Source organism: Leptinotarsa decemlineata, unplaced genomic scaffold, assembly GCF_025532065.1.
Source record: "Leptinotarsa decemlineata unplaced genomic scaffold, Ldec_3_MD MMD2_tig00078422_RagTag_RagTag, whole genome shotgun sequence".
In the NCBI taxonomy this organism is placed as follows: Eukaryota; Metazoa; Arthropoda; class Insecta; order Coleoptera; family Chrysomelidae; genus Leptinotarsa; species Leptinotarsa decemlineata.
In genome coordinates, this window is record NW_027412747.1 from 17,735,852 (window position 1) to 17,762,979 (window position 27,128).

A 27,128-nucleotide genomic window follows, 5' to 3' on the forward strand; every position below is an offset into this window, starting at 1 on the left:
GCCTTCGGCTCGTGCCAACAAACTTCTGCGCTCGTGAGAAATAAGTCTTTTTTCTCACTTGTTGTAAGAACAATATACTATTTTGAACATATTTAAAATACTTGAATATTACTTTACATGAAGCTGCACATCTCATAAATCCAAGAAGAGTTTTCCCATAACAAACTGCTGTTCAAAGAGAATTCTGAATTGAAAAGTTCAGTAACATTTCTCGATATTCCTAGATGCAAACGAAGCAAAAACAAAAAATGAAATCGACTGTTTCAGCATTCGTCTTCTCTCAAAACGAACCTGATATTTTCGATTTGTTTTTGCCAATAGTGCTATTGGATCAATAGCTATTTCTCTATTTGACCGGTCTCATAGCTCCTATACGTTGGAAGAGACCAACACAATCCGTGTAACTCCTATAGTACGTGGGCATACTTGATTAAAAAATTTACCGATTAAATCGATAAATTGAAAATTCAGTTATCGTAAATCATCGACTTTAGGTTGATGCACTGACGAGTGGCCAAATAACCCGAAACCGGTTTGCAAATGTGTTCCAATAATTAAAAATCAATTTCGGTAGTTGTATCGCCAATAGCATATTATGGAAGAATTATTTCTGTGAAGAATCCTGCACTGACACCTGTCGGATATAATCCAACGTCCTTTGTGGTAATAGCCAGGGGAGCAGCTGTTTTCTGATAGGTGAGTTGAGACTGGCCTGAACGAATTGTTCATTTGGATAATTTGACAATTAAAAAAGTGATTATCTATTATCAGTGATGGTTTGAGTCATGACTAGATGTAGGTACCCTACTCAAATGAGGTAGGAAAAGAATGGATGGGCATTCAAAAAAGAAATGTTCATCTTAATTGCTGGTAGACATTTATTAAACATTCTTTTACAATATAGTTCAACACCGATATAGTAATATGATATGTATAGTATGATATGTATCAATCTCGTACCTTCGAGAAGTATTTGCGCCCCATTTATCCTAAAACTCCTTCAATATCGAAAATTATGTTTCATTGAAATATATTGAAAGAGTTTCTGGACGGAAATCTCATTGAATCATCACAGATAGACGGTCACAAGTGAAAAAGTGCATTTTAAAAACACAAATAAATGTACATATACGCTCTAATGAGCTCTACTTTCTGGTCAGTCTCGTACTGTTGGGTAAGAGACCAGAAGGTATTTTTTCTACTTGCAATTGATGCGAAATTCTTTTGAATTTTCGATACTCTTGCAAATTTCCCAACGTCATATATCTTTTAATATAAATTAGTTTTTGTGAGTTTTAATTCTACAATGACTAGGCCAGAAATTTGAATGATATATTATGGTCAATTGTAAACACCTCATCCACAGAATATTAGTTGACGTAACCTTACCATTCACAACATATTGATGAGTATACGTAGTACGGATGACTATGAAGGGCTCAAAAAGTTCAGTCAATTACATGGTGCTTGGTTAGGGAGTAATCCGTGCTACGTTTAAGTTCAATACACAATGGAGTTCAATGACAACCAGTGTGCTGCATTTCCATTCATTTATCAAAATATTTTATTATGGTGAATAATGCGATTTCTGGAAAAACTATGGAAACACATAAATCGTATACTGCTGAAGTATATACGTATTTCCGAAATACAGAACACCAATTGTCAATGAAATCAAATACAAAGTATAATATGGTTCAATGAACTGACAATATGTCTTTTAACTCATTCAAAAATGATTTGAATATTTCAAAATATCTTACACTTGAATTTCATGTTGATTAAATTGAATTGATTTCTCATATATTCCAATATATTACATTTATGACACTACTTAAGTTTGAAAATGGAGTTCAATTTAGTGCATGGGTCTTTTGAATGTAGACAAACCTGTGAGTCTCTTTTCTCCAGCGGTGTGTTGGATATTACTTTTGATTTGATCTGGTGCCACTGGACCTATACACACTAGCGGGTCTTTGAAGTATAAGCATACCTGAAAATATATATGTTAGGAAGTAATAGAACTGATAAAAAGATCTTGTATTCAAATCACGAATAAATCAACTTATACATATATGATTTCAAAAAATCAAGACTGGAATTGTTAATACAGTTCAAGCTTGAAAAAAACATAATGGAACCGCTATATATATATATATATATATATATATATATATATATATATATATATATATATATATAATTTTTTGGTTTCAACTGAAATGTATCAGTTTGTCTTTCTGTTTAATTTATGTTAACTGGTGGTTAAACAAATTTCTCGATGATTATTTTCTAACCCAAATTAAATTAATGAAGATTTAAAGTAATCGAACTTAAATATAGTAAATAAATTAGTCAGAAATATCGTGTTTGATTTGAACATGTTGAGTATATTCTTCTACGATGTAAAAACAGCCTGATATTATTTATTTTAGAATTTAATTTTGAATGTTCGAACGGAATATTACTTTTTTTGAAAGAAAGAAGTATGTATGATGTAAATTGAGTAATATAATTGGGTGACATGGAATCAGCAGCATCACTTTAAGCAGAGAGGTGATATTAGCTTTGAGAAATCCATTTTTCATGAGTTAATTTGAAAAGTTGCATATAAATTGATATCAACCAAACAACGTACCCACTAAGTACGATGATGTTGAAGAACAAGTGACGTCATACATTTTGATTGGAATTTGTTTTCATAGCATATATGATTTTAACTCGTTTCACAAATTCAATGTCTTTCAAGTGCCTCATTATTTTGAATTTGTGAATTGTTCAGGAGTTTTAAGTTTGGTTTAATTTTGCAATGATATAGTAAATGTCATTGTGATATATAATCAAATTTTCACACTTCATTCTAAATATGAAATATCATTCCGATGTTTTTCTTTTTCCGCTGTAACTGTGTAGTGAAATGTCCTAGCATACTGCCTTGAGACACAAGGCAGTAAGATAATGATCAACGTTCTCATTATTTATGAATAAAATCAATGATCTTTCCTCATATACCAAAGACACTGAACCTAGTTTCAGAAAGACTCATTGTATGAAGTCTCATGTTTTCGTTTCTGCACGGAAAATTTCTTTCGGGTCTTATAGATATTTCATTCAGAAATACGAATATAAAAAATCGTCTTTACCTTCCTAGGAACCTGCCTGTGACGTCTCTGTAACTGACAACACAGGCCTCGGGATATATCACACTCGCTGGACATATTACACGTTTCTGAATATTGTTTGTCTTGATGAACCGGTGGCCTACAAACCCTCGTGGAAGCTCCTACTTCAGCCTCCGCGCACACCAGACCCGATTCACAGTCGCTGTCTCTTCTGCATAACTCACCTAGTCGTCGTCCATAGGCAAAGAGGCAAGAGCCGATGACTGAAAAAAGCCAAACGTATATATGTATTTTTCTCACGTTTCAATTTGTTGATACAAAAGCGCGGGTGAGTTTTTGGGGAAATTTGAATCTGAATATATATATATATATATATATATATATATATATATATATATATATATATATATATATATATATATATAAATATATGAAAATTTCAATGTCAATGGTCCTCAAAATTCGGAAATTCATTTGAATAGGAGTTCTGGAAGATGTTTTACTTCTGAAGGATGTTTTACAAAAAGATCACTCACCCCCATCTACATCAACGCACACAGAGCCAGGACAACAGTGTTCATTTGCAGTACAACGCTTTCCATAACATGGTTCATCGTCACCATTCTCGCTAACATATTCTTCCAGTATGCCGTCATCTCCTTCTGCTCTCTGAAAAACATATTTGATATTCTTTTGCCTCAAATAAAAAAATTGGTTATTCTTTGAGGACTTTCGCAAACCCTAGCAAATAGTTGGTGAATGTTAGTGTATTATTGAACATAGAACACTTTATGTTCTCTAATTTCTTATCAAAACTATCAATGAATCCCGGTTTTTGCACCGTGTCTGCCATTCTGTCTGAATGAGACAAACTCAAAAACTACTTAACGTATTTTCATACGGATTTTTAATGAACGCAGTAATGGAAAAGATTCATTTGTGGAATTTATCAATATTTTGTGTTAATCGGTCCTTATCGAGACAAGACACACGTCACCAAATCCCTACAAGCCATAAAAAGCTATATTAGATAGAAGGCACAGATAACCATCCCCGCAGAGTATTCTTATGACAAATAGACAGCAAGATGTATGTGTTTCGGGACTGTTATAATCACTAATGATTACTGAGCCTAGTATTCTCTATTCCTTCGTGATAGTATACTGAATCACAGATGAGAGAGTTCAGACGTAGCGAAGAAGTGTATTAATGATATTCTTCACCAATTCCATAGGAGCCGAGCAACAGCTCACTTCGATATCAGAAGGACCCTGGTGCTGATCTTACCAAAAGCATACATCAGTGATATGCTGCATCAATTCTAACGGAGCAGAGTAAGAGCTCACTTCTGTGTCAGAAGGAACCTGGTACCAAGAGCATACATCAGTGATATGCTGCATCAATTCTAAATGAGCCGAGCAAGAACTCACTTCGGTATCAGAAAGACCCTGGTGCTGATCTTACCAAAAGCATACATTTGTGATATGCTGCACCAATTCTATAGGAGCCGAGCAAGAGGTCACTTCGGTACCAAAAGACCCTGGTGCAAGTTCGACAAGGGTCCTATAGGTTCAACCACCGTCATGAAGTGGAAGATTGGTGAACAAGGTTCACACTGTGAGTTCATCGCGGAGACCACAGAACTAGAACAAGAAAACACCAACACACTACCAATGAGGTAGAGGCTGACTGAAGGCACAAAACAATAACAGGGACTGAGTGTTCCAACCAGAATACTGTTTGTGATTATAGGAACGTCAGGGGAAAAGTGGAATCTGCTTGTAGTTCCTTAACGGTAACGTAAAAGATTTGGTCAGTTCACTGAACGGCAAGAAGCAGATTACTAGTGGTTTATGTTGCGGATCTGGCCTACTATAATGGTAATGATTTTTTCAGATCAGAATCAAGTAGATGAGTTTGCCCAGACGGGTATCTCACGATAACGAGAGAAATAAAAACAAGATGTAATAAAAGTATAATCGAATGGGTTTCTTTCATGATTTTTGGTTTATAGTTCACTTGATAGAAATTTCGTATTGAAAAACAGTGCACTTTGTTTCAGCTCTCTAATTACCGTAGTTTTCTTGTAATTAATTATTAAAAATCGAATGTGATAGGGCGGTGACGTCACGTCCCTATTCTCGCTTCTTGTTCGATTGAACAATAGGAATAATAGAAATAATGAACTTTGCCAAATCGTAAAATTCACGAAGCCGATAATTATGAATTCAGTTATGTAAGTGTATATGAACCCGTTAACGTTTCAATTAATGGAAAACGGAGCCAACAAACAAATAAATATACAATAATAAGATCGTTCGAATCCACGAATTACGCATGAAAATGGACAATAGTATTCGCATTGATAACTGATATAGTACAAGTTATATCTAAATAATATTCTAAATAGAATTTACCGATCTGTATTTTCAAATGGTTTTTGAATGTTCATGAACCCTAATAAAATAAATCAATTATGCATTCATGCCACCCACGAAAATTAAAAAATTCAACGTTACTAGTCTATTAGCCATATTGTCAGCCACTTAGCCAGCGCCCTCTGTAGTGTATGCGAAAATGTTCTCCTTCTAATGTCAATGGTTTCTACACATAATTTCGTATTTTTCTTAAAATAATTTCAGAATGAATGTTGAGCCTAGTTTTGTTAAAGTTGACTCCGAAAACTTACCAAGAGCCGATTTTGAAGTGGTCGATGAAATTTACTTGAAAAATTTGCAATACTTTGATATCGAAATGAAGAATGAAAAATTGAAACGGTAGCTGGTATATTTAGTAGGTCCCTTTTATTTATATGACATTCATTTCAGACTTTTTATTTCATCGAAGGATATAAAGTTTTGATTAAATTTTTATTTTAGCTCGGCCAAGGTAGTAATGGTAAAATTCAATCGGAAAATAATAACCCATAAAACATTTTTTCGAAATATAAACTATTGACACGGAATATGCAGCAAAATAGGCACCCGCCGAGACCTACCTTTCACAAAAAAAAGTTCTTCAATTAGATAATTGTACCAGTTGTTTTCACATCGAGTTGACAACAATCAGAACTAAAATGGTGTCTATCAAATCGGGTCATCAGATCTGTGATTGGATATTAAAAACCAATACACTTGGCAACTCCGCTCTAGACACGATCAATTTCATTGGTCAACAGACACGCGGCAAATTTAAATACTTGCTTTTCGAATTGTTTTGTTTTTCTGCGAATATAAAGACATCTTGGGACCGATTAGGCTTGATAAGTTTAATATACCCCTAACTCGACCAGTCTATAAGCAAACCTGTATTATTTTCCATAGCATGACACAAGTCATTGGTGTAATTGGTGTTGATAAATAAAGTTCTAGGACAACTATTGATTCATCAAAAACCTAGGCATAGACTAGGCATAGTTCTCAATAATGCCAAAGCAATGGAAGGAAATATGGAAAATGAAAACGACCTAAGATCAATTCAGTGTGCACATGTGATAAATTGTGCTCAATTTTTTTTTTGAAACTAGGTACTCATTCGAAATTTCGTAAGGGTGTTGTACTTTTTATTTTGTTCCTACCATGTAATATCTATCTAGAATCTTTAAAAAAAAAAGCTGATGAGCGTTGGTGAAAGTCCGAAATAGAAGATGAAAATCCATATTTTTTCCACGATTGGCCAAAGATTGTTGAGGGTTGTACAGATCATGGGGTGATGGAAATGTATACACCTTCTTTGGGATTCTATGCAAAAATCACTGCTGTTATCTGAATTCACACTTTTTTGGAGTGAGGATTTGAAAACATTGCAGAACATTGCTTTGCAGTATTGAGTGGTAATTGCTACAATATAATAGTGAAAAACAATTGGGTCATTCAAATACACAAACAAAGAGAAATTTTAAAAATTATTTGTTTTGCATTAACAATGACCTTCAAAAACACTGTCACCCGTATTTGCTACTGAAGAGCCGATAAGGCGAGTGTTTTACGGCAAAACACCGGATGTCCAGCAGTGAGGATGACAGTGTTCCATGTGAGTGGAATTTTACTTCTTTCATTATTTGTGTTGTGTACGAATCCTATGAATGATATCTAATTCGATTCCAATACGAACGTTTGAAATACAAACAAATTAGGGAAAAGGGTTTTCTGTATAATTCAGCTTTCATATAAGTATTTGTTTGGAAAGTATATTTTTTCGTGTAGTTAAATGTTTATATGAAACTAGCTGTTTCGAGAGGACTTTTTCTTCCAGTTTGTTTATAAAAGTTACTTTCTCGCATGATCTACACATCTTTGTATAGATTTGATTTTGAAAATGAATTGCTTCCTTCTTTTCTTTGGAAAATTCCCACATATTTTGCATGAAGTTGGAAAAGTAGAAAGCCGAAACCGTTCTTTTACAAAAAATATCTCCTAAAATATACCCTGTCAACTCACAACTATACTTTTTTTATAGTATTTTTTTCTAAATATTTGACGGTTGTTTAAATTGATGTAACTCTTTTAATAATGAATTGATTCGAATAACTCAATCACTGAATGTTCTACTGTTCTCATCACAGCATATTAGTGAAAACCGTTTTTACATCGATCGAGCTGTTTTTGGAATTGACACGCACAGACGAACAGACAGCGATTATGCAGTTACACTTTCATTATATGTATTGAATAATGAACTGAACTGTTTTATAATAAAATAGAAACCATTTTATGTAATAAATTATTTCCCAGGATGACGCCTGGTAATACGAAATACTTCGTTAAATTTGCCGGAAGGGATGCGGAAATAAATCTTCCGGTGGCATCTAAAAAATGCAATTTACTGCAATGAGAGACATGACAGGGAGTTGGAAGAGTTTCAGTGTGAGTGAAAAACGTGAATTTTGCCACGTTCGTGACATCGTTGTGCCAGAGAATGGTATATTAGTTTGAGATTATGGTTATGCTTGGGAGTTTAGAGGAAACGATTAAGAGTTTCTCAGTTTTTCATTTAACTAGGCGATAGGTATGAATCAACAGGATACTAATAGATTAACCGACAGCTATACACGCAGTTTTTATCACATCCCTCAAAGTGCCATTCTGAGAAAGATTCTGGATCGTATCCTATTTATTCAATGGGTCTATTAAAGAAGGTTCTTTCCCAAAAATATGAAAAACTGCACTTGTAGATCCCATCTTCGAAAGTGGTAATAAATTATTATAAGAAAACTGTCGATCACTTGGTGATCGGAACACGTGTTCGAGGTGTTCAAAATAACGGTTTGGTGTCGGCAAAAAACTCCAGTAGTATTCATTATACACCAAAGGTTCCAAACAGTGCATCACGAATGTTATGTACTATCTATGTCACTTTGTTATATTTGTTTATATTTACTATAATTATATGTAAAATAATGACATACATGTTACTTAAAAACCAGGTTGTATTTGTGGCCGACATTTCGCCATAACAGGGAAGTTTTACATAACATAGTTACATAACACATATAAACAGTTATGTAACATTGATGTGAATTTTACATAATTGTGTTCGCTGGGTACTTTCGCGCAGGAACTGCTAGAGCGCCTCATCGCAATAACGGCCTTCATCGACTTCATCGAATCCTGACCACACAATTATTCACTAGTTCGAACTTCCATTGTCTACTATATAGAATGATTTGAAATCCCTGAAACAACTAAAAAAGAAGAATTGAAAATAAATAGCTGAAAATAACAATTATATTAAGCAAAAATAACCTGAAATGAAATAATAGTGAAATTAAATACAAGTAAAATCAGAACGATTGAACAAAAAATAAAAATAAAAAGTTGAAGATTCTAAGCCACGTTAGTTCACGACGTTTCGATTGTTAGTATCTACAATCGTTTTTGGGTGACTTTATTTGTTGTTCAATCGTTCTAATTTTACTTGTATTTTCACTATTATTTTAGGTTATTTTTGCTTAATATAATTGTTATTTTCAGCTCTTCTTTTTTAATTCTTGTTTTTTGGTTGTTTCAGGGATTTCAAAACATTTTATATATTAGACAATAGAAGTCCGAACTTAGTGAAATTCATTATGAAACATTGTCAATTACCTTCAAGCAAACGTTGAAAACACACACAATTTTTATGCTCACGATATTAATTGACTTGTGTTACGTTGGCCAAACTGAACTGATACAAAAGGTGCTCATTTCCAATAAATTGAATAAACATTCTCTGAGATATTACAGTTTGAAATAGATTCATGAAAGTGGACAAAACTTCTGAAACAACCCAATAACAACATCAAACTAGATCAGATTCCGAAGTAACTTTGTAATATGTTAATCAGAAAGTTAATAGAAAGTAGCGCAGTTCATGAGTTTTTTGGGCATTATCCAATTTCTTTATAGAAATCGCGATCAAAAAATACCAAATCAAAAAAGAATATTTCCAATCCATTGCTACTTGGTTTTTGAAAATCAGTCCACTCTCAGAAAATTTTGAGCTTTGAAATGCCAAAAATAGGTTCAGTGATATAAACAGATCAAATATTATTATTATAGCTCATTCTGCGCTCGCAAAAAGTTTCAAAGAGTTTTCTGCAGATCATGTGCAATTACATGATGAACAACAAACTCAGGTTCACAAAAAATTCACTGCTGAAATATATATGGAAAACAATGTTTCACATCAAATACTGTAAGATAACAAACATGTTAAAGAAAGTTTTTGACTTTCTAGTATGCCATCTTGATATAGAAAATGTGGGAATATTCCAAAGGAAGGAAGGAAGTAATTAATTTCAAAAGAAGTAACTGTATACAAACTGTATACATATATGTGTACATCATGCAAAGAAGTAACTTTTAGGCACAACTCTGGAAAAAAAGGCTTCCTGAAACAGCTACTTTCATATAAACATTGAAATTCACGAAAGAAAAGTTCTTTCAAAACAAATACTTTTATATGAACACTGCAACACACAGAAAACACTTTTTTCTACTCAGTTTGCATTTCAAACATTCGTTATGAAATTGAATCAGATATCATTCACAGGGTTTCTATACTATATACTAAATAAAAGTAGCTGTTTCAGGAATGTTTTTTTTCTTCCAGCGTTGTGTCTGAAAGTTACTTCTTTGCATGATCTACACAACTATGTATACGGTTAATTCTTTTGAAATTGATTACTTTCTTTCTTTATTTAAAGTTTCCCACATTTTCTATATCAGATAGAGTAGTACAAAGCCAAAAACTTTTTTTTCCAAAAATTAGTCACTCCTAAAAATATAACCCATTCAAATCAAACAAACAAGTTATTTCGCTAGTGGTTTCTGTGCAACACGATACAAATTCTGCATTTTTTTCGGTTGAAAAATGTTATTTTTAGTGATTACCCTTTCCATTACTACTCACCGAAAATCCCCCGCCTCCGTGTCCTCCGTACCCCATGTTGGCCAACATTTCCGGAGAAAATCTGTTGAATAGTCCTCCCCAAGCATTAACTTCCCTTCCGACGTAGCAGAAAGCTAATATGGCGACGATGGTTTTCATCATAGTCTGCAAAATACATCGCTTTCCTGAATAATTCATGTTTATGCCAACAGTTTTCATCACCAAGGGAGAGAAGTTTATTGTTGTGGGAATATTTCCCTCGACTCCCATAATTTTCATGAAATCATGGAGAAAAATTAACTTTATAAATATTAACAAGGATCACTTCCTGGCAAGAAATATTTCAACTTGATTTTTTCCATTTTCTGTTGCGGAAAAAAGATTGGACGAAATTATACAGGACAGTGTATTTTCAAATTTTATTGAAATCATATGAAAGCTTGTTCAGGAGCTAATTTCCTGGAAAAAAGTTTCTTATAAATATAGGTTCTGAAATACATATCTCCAAAATTCCACTTCTGTATTAATATCGTAAGTATCCCAAATCAGATTTTTATGAAATATGGCAATGTTATTACGAATGATAAACGGTTCATATAGATACACCAGATACAAATTATTGTGTCCAGTGGCGGCTCTGGAGATAGTTTTGCCAAAATCTTCAACCAAAAAATGTACGCCATTGAGGTTTTTTGTAATATTACTTTTTTCGTCCAATAATATATCTAAAAGTTGAACATTTTTCAGAAAAACAAAATGAAAATCACTTCAATAATAGTCTGATTACAGCTGGATTACAAAAAAATCGAATTTCCTGCTTCCATTTCCCTCATGAAATACGGAAATTTTATCATATCAGTATAAAACTTAAAGAAACAAGATGGCTCAAATTAGATATCTTACAAAAACTCCATTTACTTACCCTGATACACGAAGTTAAACCTACATATCTCCTTGATAAAATTATCATGTTTAAAAACCTCAATAGGTCGAATACACGAAGAAATAATATGCTAGTTATTCCCAAACACTCAAGGGCACTGCAACAAAGTTCTTTTTCAGATTCAGCACCCAAATTTGACACAAAGCTAACCTAACACTCTTCACAAAGAGTTTTGGAACTCCTCTTTGTATAATTTCAAAAAGAAATTGAAAAATTTTACTTCAGTCACTGTAGATTAGCTTTTAAGACGGATCTGTATATGGAAATTATTTACGCTATGGTTACAGCTGACCTGTTAAATATTTTTGAGAAATTTAGGCACCGATTTGTTTTGATTTTCATTTTTTATACTCAATAATTACACTAGTATAAATTACTCTAAAATAAGAAGATTAAGTATTTTTGAGTATTTTTGATTCTACAGTGTGTCTCACTTCCCATGAAAATACCCCCGTATCTTTCGTAATATTTGAGGTAGAATGATTAAATTCTCAGGACTGATGGAAATGCTCAAAATGCACCTACCACCTGGATGGAATTGTGCAAAGTGATATACACTGTCAGCCACTCGCGATGGAACACCCCATTTTTACGGTAAAACAGGCTCAAAATAGGCTCAAAATTCCTTCAGATTCGCGATCGGGACTACCAACTTACTACGATTACATTTTTTTCCTGTAAAAATTTCAGTCCTGAAAAGTCCGAATTTGTTTCACTTCTCATGGAAACACCCTCGTATCTTTCGTAATAATTGAAGTAGATTTTTTTTGGTTTTGACATCAAAACATCGAAATTGTTTAAGAGAAACTCGACTTTTGTTTTCACATAAATAATTTATTTTTTATTTTGTTGTCAGGAAAATTATTTCCTCTCAATAAGGGAGAAAATGGTGATTTTGTAAGAGGAACGGAAACATGTAATCAGTGAGATTTTAGGATGGTTAATGTTAGTTCATATTCTCATTTTCCCATTATTAAAAAAAAAACAAGAATATTTTGTGACGAAAAATGTTATGTAGTTCAAAATTCTTTCAAAACAAAACAATCAATTTCAAATGATTTAACTGAAAATAATTTTATATTTTCGTGCCTTTTATGAAATTTCCCTACAATCGAACACATTTTTCTATGCGCACATTTTCCTTCAACTCTTCTCAGCTCTCTAGGTGTGATTTCTCTACACGCTTGTATAATTCTTGCACGAAGATCTTCCTTATTTGTTGGTCTATACTTATAAACTTCATTTTTCAAGTTTTCCCATAAATAAAATTCCAGTGGAGTTAAATCTGGGGATCGTGGTGGCCATACTACGAGAGGGTTATTGGGTCTTATCCATTTCATAGGTAGATTCCTATTCAACCAGACCCTTGTTATGCCACTATTGTTAACTGGTGAACCATCTAACTGAAAAATCATGCTGTGTCTCACATCCAAAGGTAGTTCTTCCAACACATCGGAAAATGCATTTTCGAGAAAATCAACGAATAGTCGTCCGTTTAAATTTTGATCGAAAAAAAATGGCCCGATAATATTTTCGTTCAGGATACCACACCACACATTAACTTACTGAGATATTTGGTCCTTACAATTCACCACCCAATTTGGATTTTGTTCAGCCCAAAACCTCATGTTCTGGAAAGATACAACAACATTCGTGGTAGCCTCATCACTGTATAAAATATACTTTAAAAAATTCCTGTCACTGAAATAATTTCCGTGCATCCATAAACAATACTCCATACGGCGGATTTCATTTCCTTCGTGCAAAGTATGTAAAAATTTGTGTTTAAACGCATGCATTTTATGCCTCTTTAAACATCTCTATATTTTACTGCGGCTCATATTGAGTTGAAGCGATAAGTTTCTCAAACTAATTTTAGGATCAGCATGATAAGCCGCCAATATCGTATCATTATCAATATGATGTTTTACAATTTTTCTGTCCTTTGTTACTTGGCCGGTGCTCACGAATAGATTATATATTTTATGTACAGTTCCAGGGTGTACAGCTACCGCTAGCGGGTGTCTTCTATTAAATTCAGCGGTCGCTTCACGATAAGACCTCACCCCTTCACCAAAAATTAAAAAAAATTTAAATTTTTGCTTGAAGTGATAGACGTACCATGTTGAACTTTGTCAACCAAAATGAGCTGATATCAGTTAAAATGGGAACTTCAGAAATATTAAAATATGAACAGGAACTCACGAACAGAAAACGACTGGAACACAGGAACAATATCCAACACAAATACAGGAACAATAAACACAATGGGAACAAAAAGACGGCAGAAACAACAGGAACAACGGTGATTCAAAGAACAACAATACTAAAACAACAAATGCAATGAAAACTGGTCTGAGGGTTAATACAACAAAATCTTTCAACAATATTGTCAGGTTGACAGTAAATATCAATGAGCAAATGTTTACCATGGTGATTTCAGGGCACCGCATGAGTCAATGAAACTGATGTATTATGATGCGGTTCCTGAAAATTGCTTTTTCAATATTTTTGGGTCACCCTGTATATGAAAATCTACAGGCTTCTTCGAGAGTTTCATCATTCCACCTCGAATATTACGGAAGATACGGGGGTGTTTCCATAAGAATTGAGACAAATTCGGATTTTTCAGTATTGAAATTTTTTTATGAAAAAAGTGTATTCGTACTAAGTTGGAAGTCCTGATCACGAATCTGAAGAAATTTTGAGCCTATTTTGTCTCCTAATATATTTTACCGTAAAAATGGGGTGTTCTATCGCGAGTGGCGCACTGTGTATCACTTTGGCCAACCCCATTCAGGTAGTAGGTGCATTTTGAGCATTTCCATCAGTCCTGAGAGTTTCATCGTTCTACCTCTAATATTACGGAAGATACGGGGGTGTTTCCATGAGAAGTGAGACACACTGTATATAGGCTAATTATCAAATATTACTTGTATAGTTTTCTCTGATTTTTTTTGCAAGGTTAAGTTGAAAAGCAGCTTCAGCTGATATTTCATCTTTTCGTCGGTACTTAATTATTGTTTTGAAATTTTGTATTTCATGTTGTTGACGAATAAAGACGATTATTATTATTATTATATGAAGGGGAAAATTTCAAAACTAAGTGTTTCCACGAAAACTGTTGGGAAGGACCACCCGTCGCGAAAAAATGCATTGTTTCTTTTTTGATACGACGTCCAAATACGCTGAAATATTCCGGGTGTAATTTGTCTTACATCCTCATCTGTCACAGGGCTAGTGTAGACTAAGAATTCGATAAAAAGGAAAATCCAATGGAATTAGGTTTGGAGACTTCAGAAGCCCTTCTCGACTTGGCGGTTGATAGCCTGACAGTTGGTAATCTATCTATTGGAAAAAATCTAACCTGAGAAGGGAGACAAAAAGGTTCAATTGAAAAATCTCAACCTGAATATTCAAAGAAAATCAATACTAAAACTGTGACTCAATTATGACATGGTGATTTTTATAACAGCATGGTGATTGTTATTAAAATTCATAATGGCGCCGTGCGAGAAACACACTTCATCTGTCATGAGCACAGTTGCGCCGAATTCCGGTTTTGCCAAAATTTTTCCACGTATCCATTCACAAAGAAATATTCTCAAGAAAAAATTTCGTGGAAATAATCCTTCTGCCATTCTCTAGGTGTTAGGGATATGATTGTTCTTATGTGATTATCAATGTTCATAAAGAAAATTCAAGCCTTTTGTTCAACACTCCTTCGATTGATTCTAATGTTTATGAAAAGCATTGTTGATGGAATCAAGATGAAACGACACAAAACAATCTTTTTTTTATCAGGATATAGTTGTATCAACATTTCTCTTCAAAAAAACGCATCACAGAAAAATTATTTTTTCCTCAAAATATTTTGGGGTGATTTGAACTCACAGATATGAAATATGATGAGGTTCCTGAAAATTGCTTTTTTAATATTTTTGGGTCACCCGGTATATAAAAATCTACAGGCTTCTTCGGGCGTATCTTTACACGCCCGACACAGGTACAGAGACGCCCGGAGAAACCATTGTATGTCGAAACACAGGTTGTGTTTTCGTAAAACTGTTTAGTAAAAATCTCACAATCAAGTGTTTTTTGAATAAGTTGTTTAATTACGCTATACAAATAACCTACCTGCATATTTCAAGATGCTAGGTTCAGTAGCTTCGGTAGCGGGAAACAGCTAGTAATTTATATTTTCACTTAAAAAATACAGTGACTTGTGCTAGTTAAGGACTAACGAGGTCTTACCTTTCAACGTGTGATTCCTAACACGGGTTGAATGATAGCGAGTGAAAATCGATCGTTCAACCTACGGCTTGAACCATCTACTAACACGGCGATCGATTTGAGTGAGAGTGAAAACAGCACCCATGTCAAACCGACCGGCTACCGATCGACTATCTAAATCCGTTCAGTTGTTTAGGCGTGAAAGAGCCACGAACATACATACTTACATTTACCCATCGTCACAAACTTTCACATTTATATTAGTTAAGTTATTTCGCTTATACATGGCTAATACATGGTTTTCATTATAGAGTATTTCGATACCGTGTAGATTACCATCTTCATCCACGGTATGATCACACATCTTTGGAGCGTGTGTTTAGCGTAAATATATGTTTGAAATTGAAATATTTGATATTTTTCTCTAGTAGTCCGCATTTTTTCAAGAATTCCATCCTATGTAGTCAAAAAGGCTGGCGTTCCCAACAATATTTACCGTTATTCTTCATATTACCCAATCGAATTCCAAATTTATGAATTTATTTTCACAAAGACTTTCAGCTACCCATATAGTCCATATCTCGGATGATAGATTTATGAATTTCCATAAGCATTTGGCAATTGATTCTGCATCTGCGTGAAATTTCCATATTGGCATTATCCATGATAATTTTGGACTTTTTGATATACCTCTATCTGTTTGGAGTTCACATCATTTTCTGTTTTTCCGTCTTGAACGGTTCAAATATAATAGGAATAAGTTACAATTTTACTTGTCATCAATATTACTTCTTACCTTCTCGAGAGACATTTTCATTCCATCTGCCGCTGCTTTCGCTTGCATAAATATCTATGAGTTTTTCACAATTCATCTGCCTTTGTCTACTGAGAACCTTGTTTTTCAGTTTACTTCTCAAAAGCATTTTCAAAGACAACAAAACACTCACAATTCTGCACACAGAGTAATTTCTTCATTTACTGTACTAACACTATATCAACTACACGAGTTCCTCGATGTTAATGAGCACTCGCCCTACTCCGCCGGCTGATCAATTTTCAAAGGCAAATCTTGATTTACCAAGCTGTACTTTCATTTCAAACCACGTAACTGCTCATATACTCCAAGGTTTGTTTCTTCTTGAAATTTCAAAGAAAAAGCACTTCATTTATGTTAGTCCTTGTGGAATAATATAGCTCCTCATTTTCAGTCGGTTTCCTTTTCTCAAAGTGACACATTACTCCATATTGTCGTGAATGAACGAACATGGGAGTAATTATAATTTTAGTCAAAGAAAGTCAATGCTTTGATGTATGTTGCGTTCTTGCGCAATAAGAACTCATTAATTTTCCCAAGCGGACTAATTGAAGGTTTGTTACTGCATAATTCACGTATCATGTGCTTTTCTGCTTGGGTGAGAAATAAGGATTATCGCTGTGGTATGCTTGTTTATTTCACAGATCCACTGATCCACTTTGATTGCTTCGCCATCTTGAGCATTGGTTTCACTTAATTTAAGTACTCAAAAAACAGAAGAAGTTATGACTATAAGAATTTTTGTGAAATTCAATAGGTAAGAGATTGAATTTCATTAGTTCGAACTTCCATCGTCTTATATGATTCAACTATGATTCAAAATATATGAAAGAACAAATAAAATCATAACGAAAAGCTGAAATCTTGATTGGGAAATGAAACCTGAAATGAAAATACAATAAAACGAATAAAATAATCAAGATGAAAAACGAAAACGACTTCAGAATAAAAGAATTGAAAATCGCGTCGTTGGACAACATATATGCAGCTTTTTTGAACTTTCTCCTAAACCAGTGTTCCTTCCTCCTTGTGGATGATCTCAGCTTGGGACCACTTGATATTATGTTGGTGAGTCCAAACATGCTCTGCTATTCCCGATTTGCTGGTTTCTCCCCGCTGTGTGTTATCCTTGTGGTCTGCAATGCGGTCTTTCAATTGCCTCTTAGTTTCACCGATATAGGATTTGCAGCACTCACAGGGTATCCGGTAAATGCACCACCAAGATTTAGCCAAAGCCTCGGTAGATAATACCATTATTCTGAGGTGGATTAAAAGGCACGTCAGTAGTGAAGGTATTCGCATTCCCGACTCTTTAGCAGAGGAAGCGGCTGGACTAAGAATTTCAGGATCCAGTGGTACCTACGGCCTGATGACTTTGACAATTGCGGAACTAGCCAAACGTCACACCCATGCTTACTCCCCAAATCTCAGGATGCAATTTTACCAGGATCCTGGAAAGCTGGCGCTGAAGAAATATCTGGCGATAACTAGGTAAAATCTACGCTTAACAGTAGTTGTCCACTGTCAACTAAGGAAACACCTCCACAATATGGGGCTATTGGACACACCTCTATGCAGGATGTGAAAACAGGTAGATGAAACTGTCAGGCATGTCCTATGCGAATGTCCGGAGTTATCATCAATAAGAGAGTGTGTGTTCCGCGAGTCTTGGCGTAAACCTGCCGATATACAGGAGATATCTCCCAGAGATATGTCCACTTTCCTGGAAAGGACAAGATGGACGATGACCTTGGAAGACAACTCCTTGGGAGGATGTACAATGGTTCACATGTAACCTAATTTCTGTGGGCCCACACTCACCCTCCCTACTCCACAGATACAGATCCGGTAAGTGCAATCGCAATTTGCGTTTGGTGGCCAGGTTTTCGTAAGGCTGCTACGGAACGTGTTTCCGGATCTGAAGCAGGTTCTGATATTGTATTTGGACCCAAGTCTTCTTATCCGTTTCGACAATTCTCTAACGTGGGGAAGAACAAGCACTGGTTGTGATGGCTTCTCTTCATTTCAAAGCTCTTGCTGTCTTCTAGCCAAAGTCTGTGCCACCATCACTTTGGAATCACCATTTCGCTAAAGATATTTTTTGATGAAGCCTAATTTCTCCCAGAGAGCTTCCTTTGTATTATAGAGCCCGAAAGCACGGTCACTAGAGTCTTAATGATTCCTCATTTGGTAGATTGATAGTGGTTGGATTCGTGATTTAGATACTGTTCCGTGTTGAGTGGGTTCGGTATACAGATGTTTTCCACTCAGTATCAATCCTCTCCACCAATTCGTTTAAGAATGACAATACGCTGTGGACTCTCTTCTCCATTGTGGAGGGGATGAGAGGCATTACGCTGTTGATGTGCTTAAGAAAGTTGTCTAGTTCTGTATTTCCATGGTTTCATACTATGGAGGTTTCGTCAACATTCCTCCACCAAACTCAGGGCTTCTTGTGGGATTTTTTAATAGCCAGAGTTTCCAACCACTCCATACATCTATATGTTGAGTATAACTGGTGAAAGTGGCGTTCCCATTGGCAGTCCCTCATCTTGTGTAAATAATTCGTCCTTCAGTTGAATATAGCAGTTCCATACACAGCACCGTAGTAATTTCATCATTACCTCTATAGGTGATTTCATTCTATCTTTCAGGTTTTCGTCGTTGGATAACTCCCTCTGTATGATCTGAAGGGCTTATTTGACAGGAATGAAACTTCGTAGCCAGAGTACTGGTAGATCATCATCTCATCCCATCTCAGTCATATAAGTCGACGAAGTCAAACGGCATTCATCCGGTAATGCTGCAGATGAGCCGAAACTTGTACTTCTAGACCAAGTTTGTTTCCAGAATGGAATATAGACTGATTAGGGACACCTTAATTCCAAAATATTCAATGCAGGATCAGGGCCTCAAGTCCGGCATTTTTCATTCAACATATGTAGTTATTCGTACTCGGAAAAAATAGATTGGACTTGGCTGGACTTGGAAACCTGAGGATATAGTTAGTAACGTTATGAAACGAACCAGTTTTCACTCGACCCTAGCAGTTCTTACCCAACTATACCTGACAGTAAAATTTGACAAAAAGATCACCAATATGAGTGAAAAAAATCAGCAACGAAATAGGTATATTAGTGGCATATTATTGGCCAGCAAAGCACTGCATCGAGATCAATATGGATAACGGTCAGTTATATCAACGGAAACGGTTTCATGTGTGAACACCATAAAAGCAGAATATACTTATAAAAACAAGTAGGGGCTTTCAAATATTCTCCTCAGAATTAATCATCCAGGCGTCGAGGATAAGCTGGAGTTGGGTAGACTCCATGATATACGCTCTCTGTTGAAAAAATAAGGTAAATTTTTATTTTTTCCCAAAAAATATTAATTTTTTCATGAATTTCTATTTTGTTCCCTTCGAAGTACTACCCCACAGATAAAATACACTTACGCCAGTGTTTTCTTTAATCCTCTAAGCAATTCTGATATGCACTTGGCATGACCTTGAGCTCTCCAAGTGAATCGGTTTTCATCTCCTCAATCCTCGCAAAACACCGTCCTTCCATATGTCTCTTCGATTTCAAAACCAGGAAAAAGTCTCAGGGGATCAAACCTGGTGAATATTGTGGCTGAGACATGATTACAGTGTTACTTCTGGCCAAAAAATTACGAACAAGCAATGACAAGTGTGCAGGTGTATTATTGTGATACAAAAGCCACGAATTGTTTTTCCACAATACAGGACGTTTTTTCCGTATTGCTTCTCGCAAGCAACGCATAACTTCAAGATAATACCCTTCATCAACCGTGCGATCATGTGGAAAAAACCCCAGATACACTTCACCACGGTACTCGAAGAAAACCTTGACATTTGATCGAACTAGGCGTGCTTTCTTGCACTTGGCTCTTATGAGTTCTTCCATTGGGATGATTGGACTTTGGTTTCGATATCACAACCATATATCCATGATTCTCCATCAGTTATGATGCTTTTTAGCAAATCTAGATCGCCGATGACGTCATTCAACAGTTCCTCAACGATGCTCATGCGACGTTTTTTTTGGTCAGAATTCAACAATTTTGGAACGAACTTCGCTTCCATATGCTTCATGCCCAAAATTTTCAAAAAAATTGCATGTCATGAGCCAACCGATACGTCGACAGCCTCAGCCACTTCTTCAAATAGTGAGTCGATGAGTCTCCATAACAATTTTCTAGATTTCCTCAACATTTCCATCAGTTGTTGATGTGCTTCTGTGAAAAGGTTGTACCACTTCTAAACATTTTTCTGATCCAGAGTACAATCACCGTATGCTACTGTCAATGATTCAAGTGTTTCTGAACACTCAATTCCATTTTTAACACAAAAATAGCTGAAAATCACCAAACACGAAAAACTCTTCCAACTTTTATGCTCTCATTAACAAGTTAAACATGCTGAACGGTTGGAACTGTAAAGATATGTTAGATGAAAGTATCAAAATAAAAAAATGAAAACATCGCCGACCGAATATATGTGGCCCGTCAAGTTTGAATATTCAACTTATTTTTTATATGTAGGTTGAGATTAGACATGGGTTGTTGGATGCAGGTTAAACCCTTTGAATCAAATGAGTCTTTGATTTGTAACGAACGGCCGCTATTGAGAAACTATACAGGAAGCAAACGCTTATTTGTGAATAACAGGAGCAATGATGAACAGATCTACAGCATTGAAAAACTGGAATCTACTCCTTTTATATCTGGACTAGATAAACAAATCGATTCAATGGATCGGACAAAGAATAGAAATATATTTTTCTGAGGAATAACTCCATATTCGAAATTATTTTGATTTATTTTACTGAATTGATTCAAATTTCTTTCACTTTTCCAAATCCTTCCTACTGCCACATTCTTAAAGAAGCAGAACACTGGTAAATATCATGTCTATAGAGTATTCATCTTTCGAATTAACAGACATTGGTCAAGCAGTTACTTATATGAATTTCGATTAATGTACAATTTCAAAAGTGTTTCCTGAAAACGAAATTATCTATCATAATTATAATAAAGCAATGACGCTACTGAATACAAATACCAAATAACATAATGCAAACAATCAAATAGAACAGGCTGATGATGAAAATTCATATTGAAACTCATTAGTTTGTATGATTTTCACTATGAGGTTAGGTTGGGTCTAAAGTGAGTGGGTCTATTCGACCCTTCGCCGCAACCCGCAAGGGTTTATTGTAGCTCACACCTATGCACACTCGGACAAATAGACCCAGCTTCTTAACGAAACCGATTAGTTTGTATGGTGATTGTTCTTTCAGGTCAGATGGTAAAAGTACAGATCTGGCGAACACTGAGAACCTGATTCTGACCCAAGCGGGGCAGACACAAAGTATATGCTCTGCTGTTTCATCGTTTTCTAAACAGAGACGGAACACACTGTCTTCCGACAGTCCAAGTCTCTGTATATGATGATTCAAATGACAGTACCAGTGAAACGGGATAGACATCGTAGTTCATCCTTACTGTAGTCCAACAACTGTTTGGTATCAACCTTCGAAGGGTGGAGTGGAGTGAGCCAATCCTGGAAGATTCTGCCAGATGTCCATAAATATTTTTACCATCCAGGTGTCCAATGTTTGTTTGGCAAAACCCAAAGCGATGCCGATGACAGGTTCTGGTCAGATGAAGTCGCTTGCAGCACCCTCCTTTGCAAGAGAGTTAGCAGCTTCATTACCTTCCAGGCCAGTATCGCCAGGAATCCAGGCCAGAGACAATCTGTTAAGTCTTCCTATCGAGGAGAGTCGTTTTTGGCAGTTTGCTACCAATTTAGACGTTGTTCGGTAGGAGCCAAAAGCTTCCAACGCCGCTTGACTGTCCGAGAATATTTTTATTGACTTGTGTGTGAGGTTGGATTTATCCAATCTCTCCGAACACAATTCAATAGTGTACATTTCCGCTTGAAATACAGTCGCAAAAGTTGCTAGACAGGTTGATATCTCTGTCCTGGGTATGCGACTAAAAACACCTGCACCGGAACCGGAAGGTGTTTTTGATGATTTTCACTATAAACGGTTTTACAAAATCCGCGACACATGTTTCGCTATATAATAGCTTTCTCAAGCGCCAATTAATAGCTTTCGCAAACAAAAAGTTCAAGTTCTTGCATCAGGTTGATATTTCGTTATGAGGGAAGATCTAGAATTTCATACAACTAAGCAGATTTGAAGTGTTTGAATATGTTCGATCGTAGAATTCTGCCTATAGCATAATATTCCTTGAAATTATAAAATAATGGAACCCTTCTTACCGATATGAACATTTGCCTCATGAAACAAATCATTGCGAAAACTGAAAAACAATAAATTTACTTCGGCGAAAAATGTATTCAAAAGTATCGGCAACTGTTTGGCATTCAGCGTAACTTAGTCTGCGTTTGTGGGGAGAATCCTGACAAATGTTTCTTTACATTTAACACTAGAGACTTGCAAAATCAATTGAGATTATTTTCTTTAGCCGTTATCGACATATCTTCATTTCTGTATGTTCATTTCTTTTTTTAATTTTTTCATTCCTTATTGTAACATGTAAGACCTATCATTTTATATTTTCAAATTTTTGGCGTCGATGGATATTCATGAATGCAAATCCACTATCTGAATCATCAATTATTTGCACATCAAATACGAAATATTTTTTCATTTTGTGAAAATTTTGTTTAATATTTTGATAAGCAATATATATTTCATTGTAATTATTATTATTGATAACTGAAAAAGTTTACCATTCCAACGAATAAATAATAAAGATCATGAAAAATATATGCACAGAAGAAAACAGGAAATGAATTCATGGATTTACGGTTTCAATAGAAGTCCTTTTCGGTAAGTATTCCTATAAAATGCCATGCTTGCAAGTGAAATAAAGTGAAATAAAGAAACATTATGGTTTTCACCAACAGAATCTGTATAGATATGATCTTTAACAACAGTTGGTCTTATATTATTCACCAAACATTTTGGATTGTGGTTGGATGATAAATCAAAATTTTGTTACAAGGAACCAACATTTCAGTGTGATATATCAAGTAACAAATTAAGTATTTTTTTTTTGACAAATGGTAATAATCACTCGAATTTTTAGTGAAATGGTTTGGAAAACCATTTGGATAACATGACATTTCAAGAATATTTCAAAGTAATTGACGTCCTGTTCATTTAAGCAGTGATGTTTTGAGGCAAAGATGTGATGTTTTGTTAAGATTTTTCTCAACATATTTCACTTCAGTTCATATTTTATACTTCATGTACATATCATTATGAGTAAAATTTTTGTCATGTAAAACAAAAATTTTTAATTTAGAATATATGTATATATGTGCAAGAACATTTTACAAATGTTTTGGGACCCAAGTGATTTGATTTTGTTATTGAACATGATCAATTTTTAAACAAATTTCAACAACTTTTTCAAATAACATTTCATTATATTGTCCGAAGTGAAAATAATTGTTTTTCGATTGCCTTGTCTGTTGTTTGCCATTCCAAATCCATTTACTGGAGGTATCGAGCATGCACTCTTGGCGGTACTAAAATTTTTGCAAGAAAAAAACCTGCTCGTTGTAAAAACAATTGAAAGAACTCACCTTTTGATAAAATCCAATCAGTAACAAACAACAAAGCTGAAGCAGACACTCACTTCCAGACTAACCAAAGAGGCCTGATTCCGTGCGAAACTGCAATTTCTCGATCCATACCAACATGTAGTTATATGCTCCGGGGTCGGAGGAAGTCGGCCAGGATCGACAAGGAGCGGAAAAGGATAAAGCGTTGCGTAGGCGGCATTGGCTCTAAATTGGCGTCTTGATGATAAATATTGTACACGATGAGATTGACGGAGCGTCAACTTTATGTGTACAATATTTATGGTGAATGCTCTTCAATGTTGTGGAAGGTAAAAGTCCTGCCAGAGAAGAAATTTGGTGTGGGAGTGTGTAGAATGAACGAATTTTGGGACATGTGATGGAATCAACGGATACTTGATGAATATCCATAATGTATTCAAATAACACTTCGATGTGAGAATTTCACTGAATCGCAACAAATATTCCACTATACAATAGCTTCAGCAACAAAATCAACAAATTTTTCACTATACAATAGCTCACGTAATAAGTGTTTGACTATACGATAGCTTCCTCAACAAGTTGTTTACTGTATAATAGCTTCCGCAACAAGTATTCGACTACACGACAGCTTCCGCAACAAGTTTTTCACCCCCTGAAAGATTCAATAAAATTAAAATAAATAGCTGAAAATAACAATTCTATTGAGCAAAAAAAACCTGAAATGAAATTACAATAGAAAGAATACAATAAAATAAAATACAAGAAGAAATGGGTCAAAGTTCAACATCAAAACCCGCTTAAGATCCGGAAACACAATCCGAATGTGCTTCATGTAATGTAGGTAAGTTTACCGTTGAATTTTCTCTAGGTTCATTGTTTCTAAGAAGGTGTATTGTTTTGTGTGACCCAACTTGTAACCCAAATACAGGTAAACACCTACAGTACCTGAAGTACCTGCACTAAGACGTTCTGACCGCATAAAATAACAAACAAGAGGATGAAACGTTCAGTTTGAGTAGAGCATTGAAGATGACAGCACAGCCAGCTATCGAAAGCGCTCGCATATAATAAATAGAAGTTATAAAGCTTCCTCCATTGTTCGTTCTAAGCTGGAATATGGTTGGTTCATTTGGAATCCAAGGACCTTTTTATAATCTGAAACTATCGAAAAAGTCCGGAAATGATTATTAAGAGCACTCTAGGGACAAACAGTCCCTAGGGTCACGGATAGAATTGGAAAACTATTGGGCGAACACGACATCGAAACAGTCTTCAAACCCACGAGGAAGATACAACAAAGCCTCAGGTCGGCTAAAGACAAAAGAGACCCATTATCAGCAGCAGGGGTCAATCGCATTCCGTGCACTTGTGGAAAGGTATATATCGGAACCACCAAACGATCCATGGGAACAAGACTAAAAGAGCATAAAAGGAACTGCAGACTAGGCCAAACAGACAAGTTAGCTGTGGCAGAACACGCACTGAGTGAAGGAGACCACATAATTTTGTTTGAGAACACAGAACTGATTGCCCACAACCAGGGATACCATAGCCGACTGGTACGGGAGGCAATAGAGATCCAAAAACACACGGATAATTTTAACAGAAAAGGAGAAGCGGTGAACCTCAATCAAATATGGAACCTCATTTTAAAGAATTCGAGAATAACGAATAGGACAACAGGCAGCAAGATTATTAATGTTCCAGGTTCAAGAGCAGGTACGAATACAGGTACAAATTCAGGTACAAATACAACTGATTACCTGACAAAGCATAAATACGCTTCACGAAGCCTAAAACGGTAGTCATCGGAAAGCAAGCCATGATGGTTAAACCTCTGAAGAAGCTAGTCATTCGCACCAGCGAAACGTCAGGAAGAAATTCCAAAAACCCACGACTTTCATATTCGAAAAGCAACGACACTGACAAAGAATAGTTCCTGATGCAGTTCAAATACAGGCAAATTTAATTTACCTAAAGTACCTGATATGTCTGAGTTGAGACGTTTGGACTGTATAAAGAGGCAGACGACAGGATGACAAGTTCAGTTTGAGGAGTGCCTAGAAGATGACAGTACGACCAGCTGTCGAAAGCGTTCGCAGTAGAAGATATAAAGCTTCAAATCCTGTTTGAGAAATTTAATATTGAAATATATATATATATATATATATATATATATATATATATATATATATATATATATATATATATATATGGCTGTTACATTTATTTATTGGCGTGACATATCGCACCCGTAACTCGGAAAATGTCTGATTTTCAGCCAGAAAATTGACGCCATTACCTGAAATAATAAACTCCACCTTTAAACTGAAAATGTAGATGTGAGCGTTTGCATGACGTACTGTACCTGCTGTTTCATCCATTCCATTAACTTTTTTTTTCTGTAATGTCTAGTCATCCCATTTGGAAACGCTGTGAATATACTTGTCTATTCGACACGTCTCATCGATCTTTTTTTGCATGAATGGGAGGCTTCAGCAGAAAATGTTGGCTAGCTCAGTCTAATCCAAAATTGTCGTTTATGTGTACGAGCTGGTAAAGGAAATAAATTCCAGACACTTTGAATGCTCAAGAATTACTATTTATGATTTGATTTTCATGTTAATAGGTGAATAGCAGCACCGTGAAAGTATAGCTAATTATGATATGAGTGTAAAAAGTAAGTTTCTATTTTCTGAGTGAAAAAGTTTGCGAAACGATGGTAGCGAGTTGGGGAATTTCACAAAAAAAAACTTACTTTCAATACAAATATCATAGGCGGTATTCTGAATACTATAAAAATTGATTATCGTTGAAAAAAATTTTCAATGTGGATTATTGAAAAATTTGGGTAATTATTCATCAAAAAATGTTCCACTTCATGGAACTCTTTTTATCAGTGTACTCAATGAGATCACGTTATGGAAATTTGAAAGGATTCATCATTTTGTTTATTATAGTTTTTATAGTTACAAGAAATGAATAATAGACGTATTGTTGAAATTTTTTTGACAT

At 35.1% G+C, this 27,128-nt stretch overlaps 1 protein-coding gene across 1 annotated transcript; it reads right to left on the reverse strand.

Moving 5' to 3' along the window:
* Window positions 1–860: 860 nt before the first annotated feature.
* Window positions 861–24,274, reverse strand: spab (space blanket). The gene is made up of 5 exons (XM_074186098.1): window positions 24,132–24,274; window positions 10,515–10,658; window positions 3,659–3,791; window positions 3,144–3,385; window positions 861–1,993 (listed from the first exon to the last, which is right to left on the reverse strand). The coding sequence occupies exons 2-5, from the start codon at window positions 10,653–10,655 to the stop codon at window positions 1,859–1,861; spliced, it is 651 nt and encodes a 216-aa protein (XP_074042199.1). The 5' UTR covers window positions 10,656–10,658; window positions 24,132–24,274; the 3' UTR covers window positions 861–1,858.
* Between the last annotated feature and the right edge of the window lie 2,854 nt (window positions 24,275–27,128).

Coding starts and splice junctions, on each gene's coding strand:
- spab (XM_074186098.1), bottom strand. CDS start 10,655: ATGATGAAAACCATCGTCGCCATATTAGCTTTCTGCTACGTCGGAAGG. Junction 3,386..3,658: donor GTGCGTTGATGTAGATGGGG/GTGAGTGATCTT, acceptor GGCTTTTTTCAG/TCATCGGCTCTTGCCTCTTT. Junction 1,994..3,143: donor ACAGGCAGGTTCCTAGGAAG/GTAAAGACGATT, acceptor ATATATTTTCAG/GTATGCTTATACTTCAAAGA.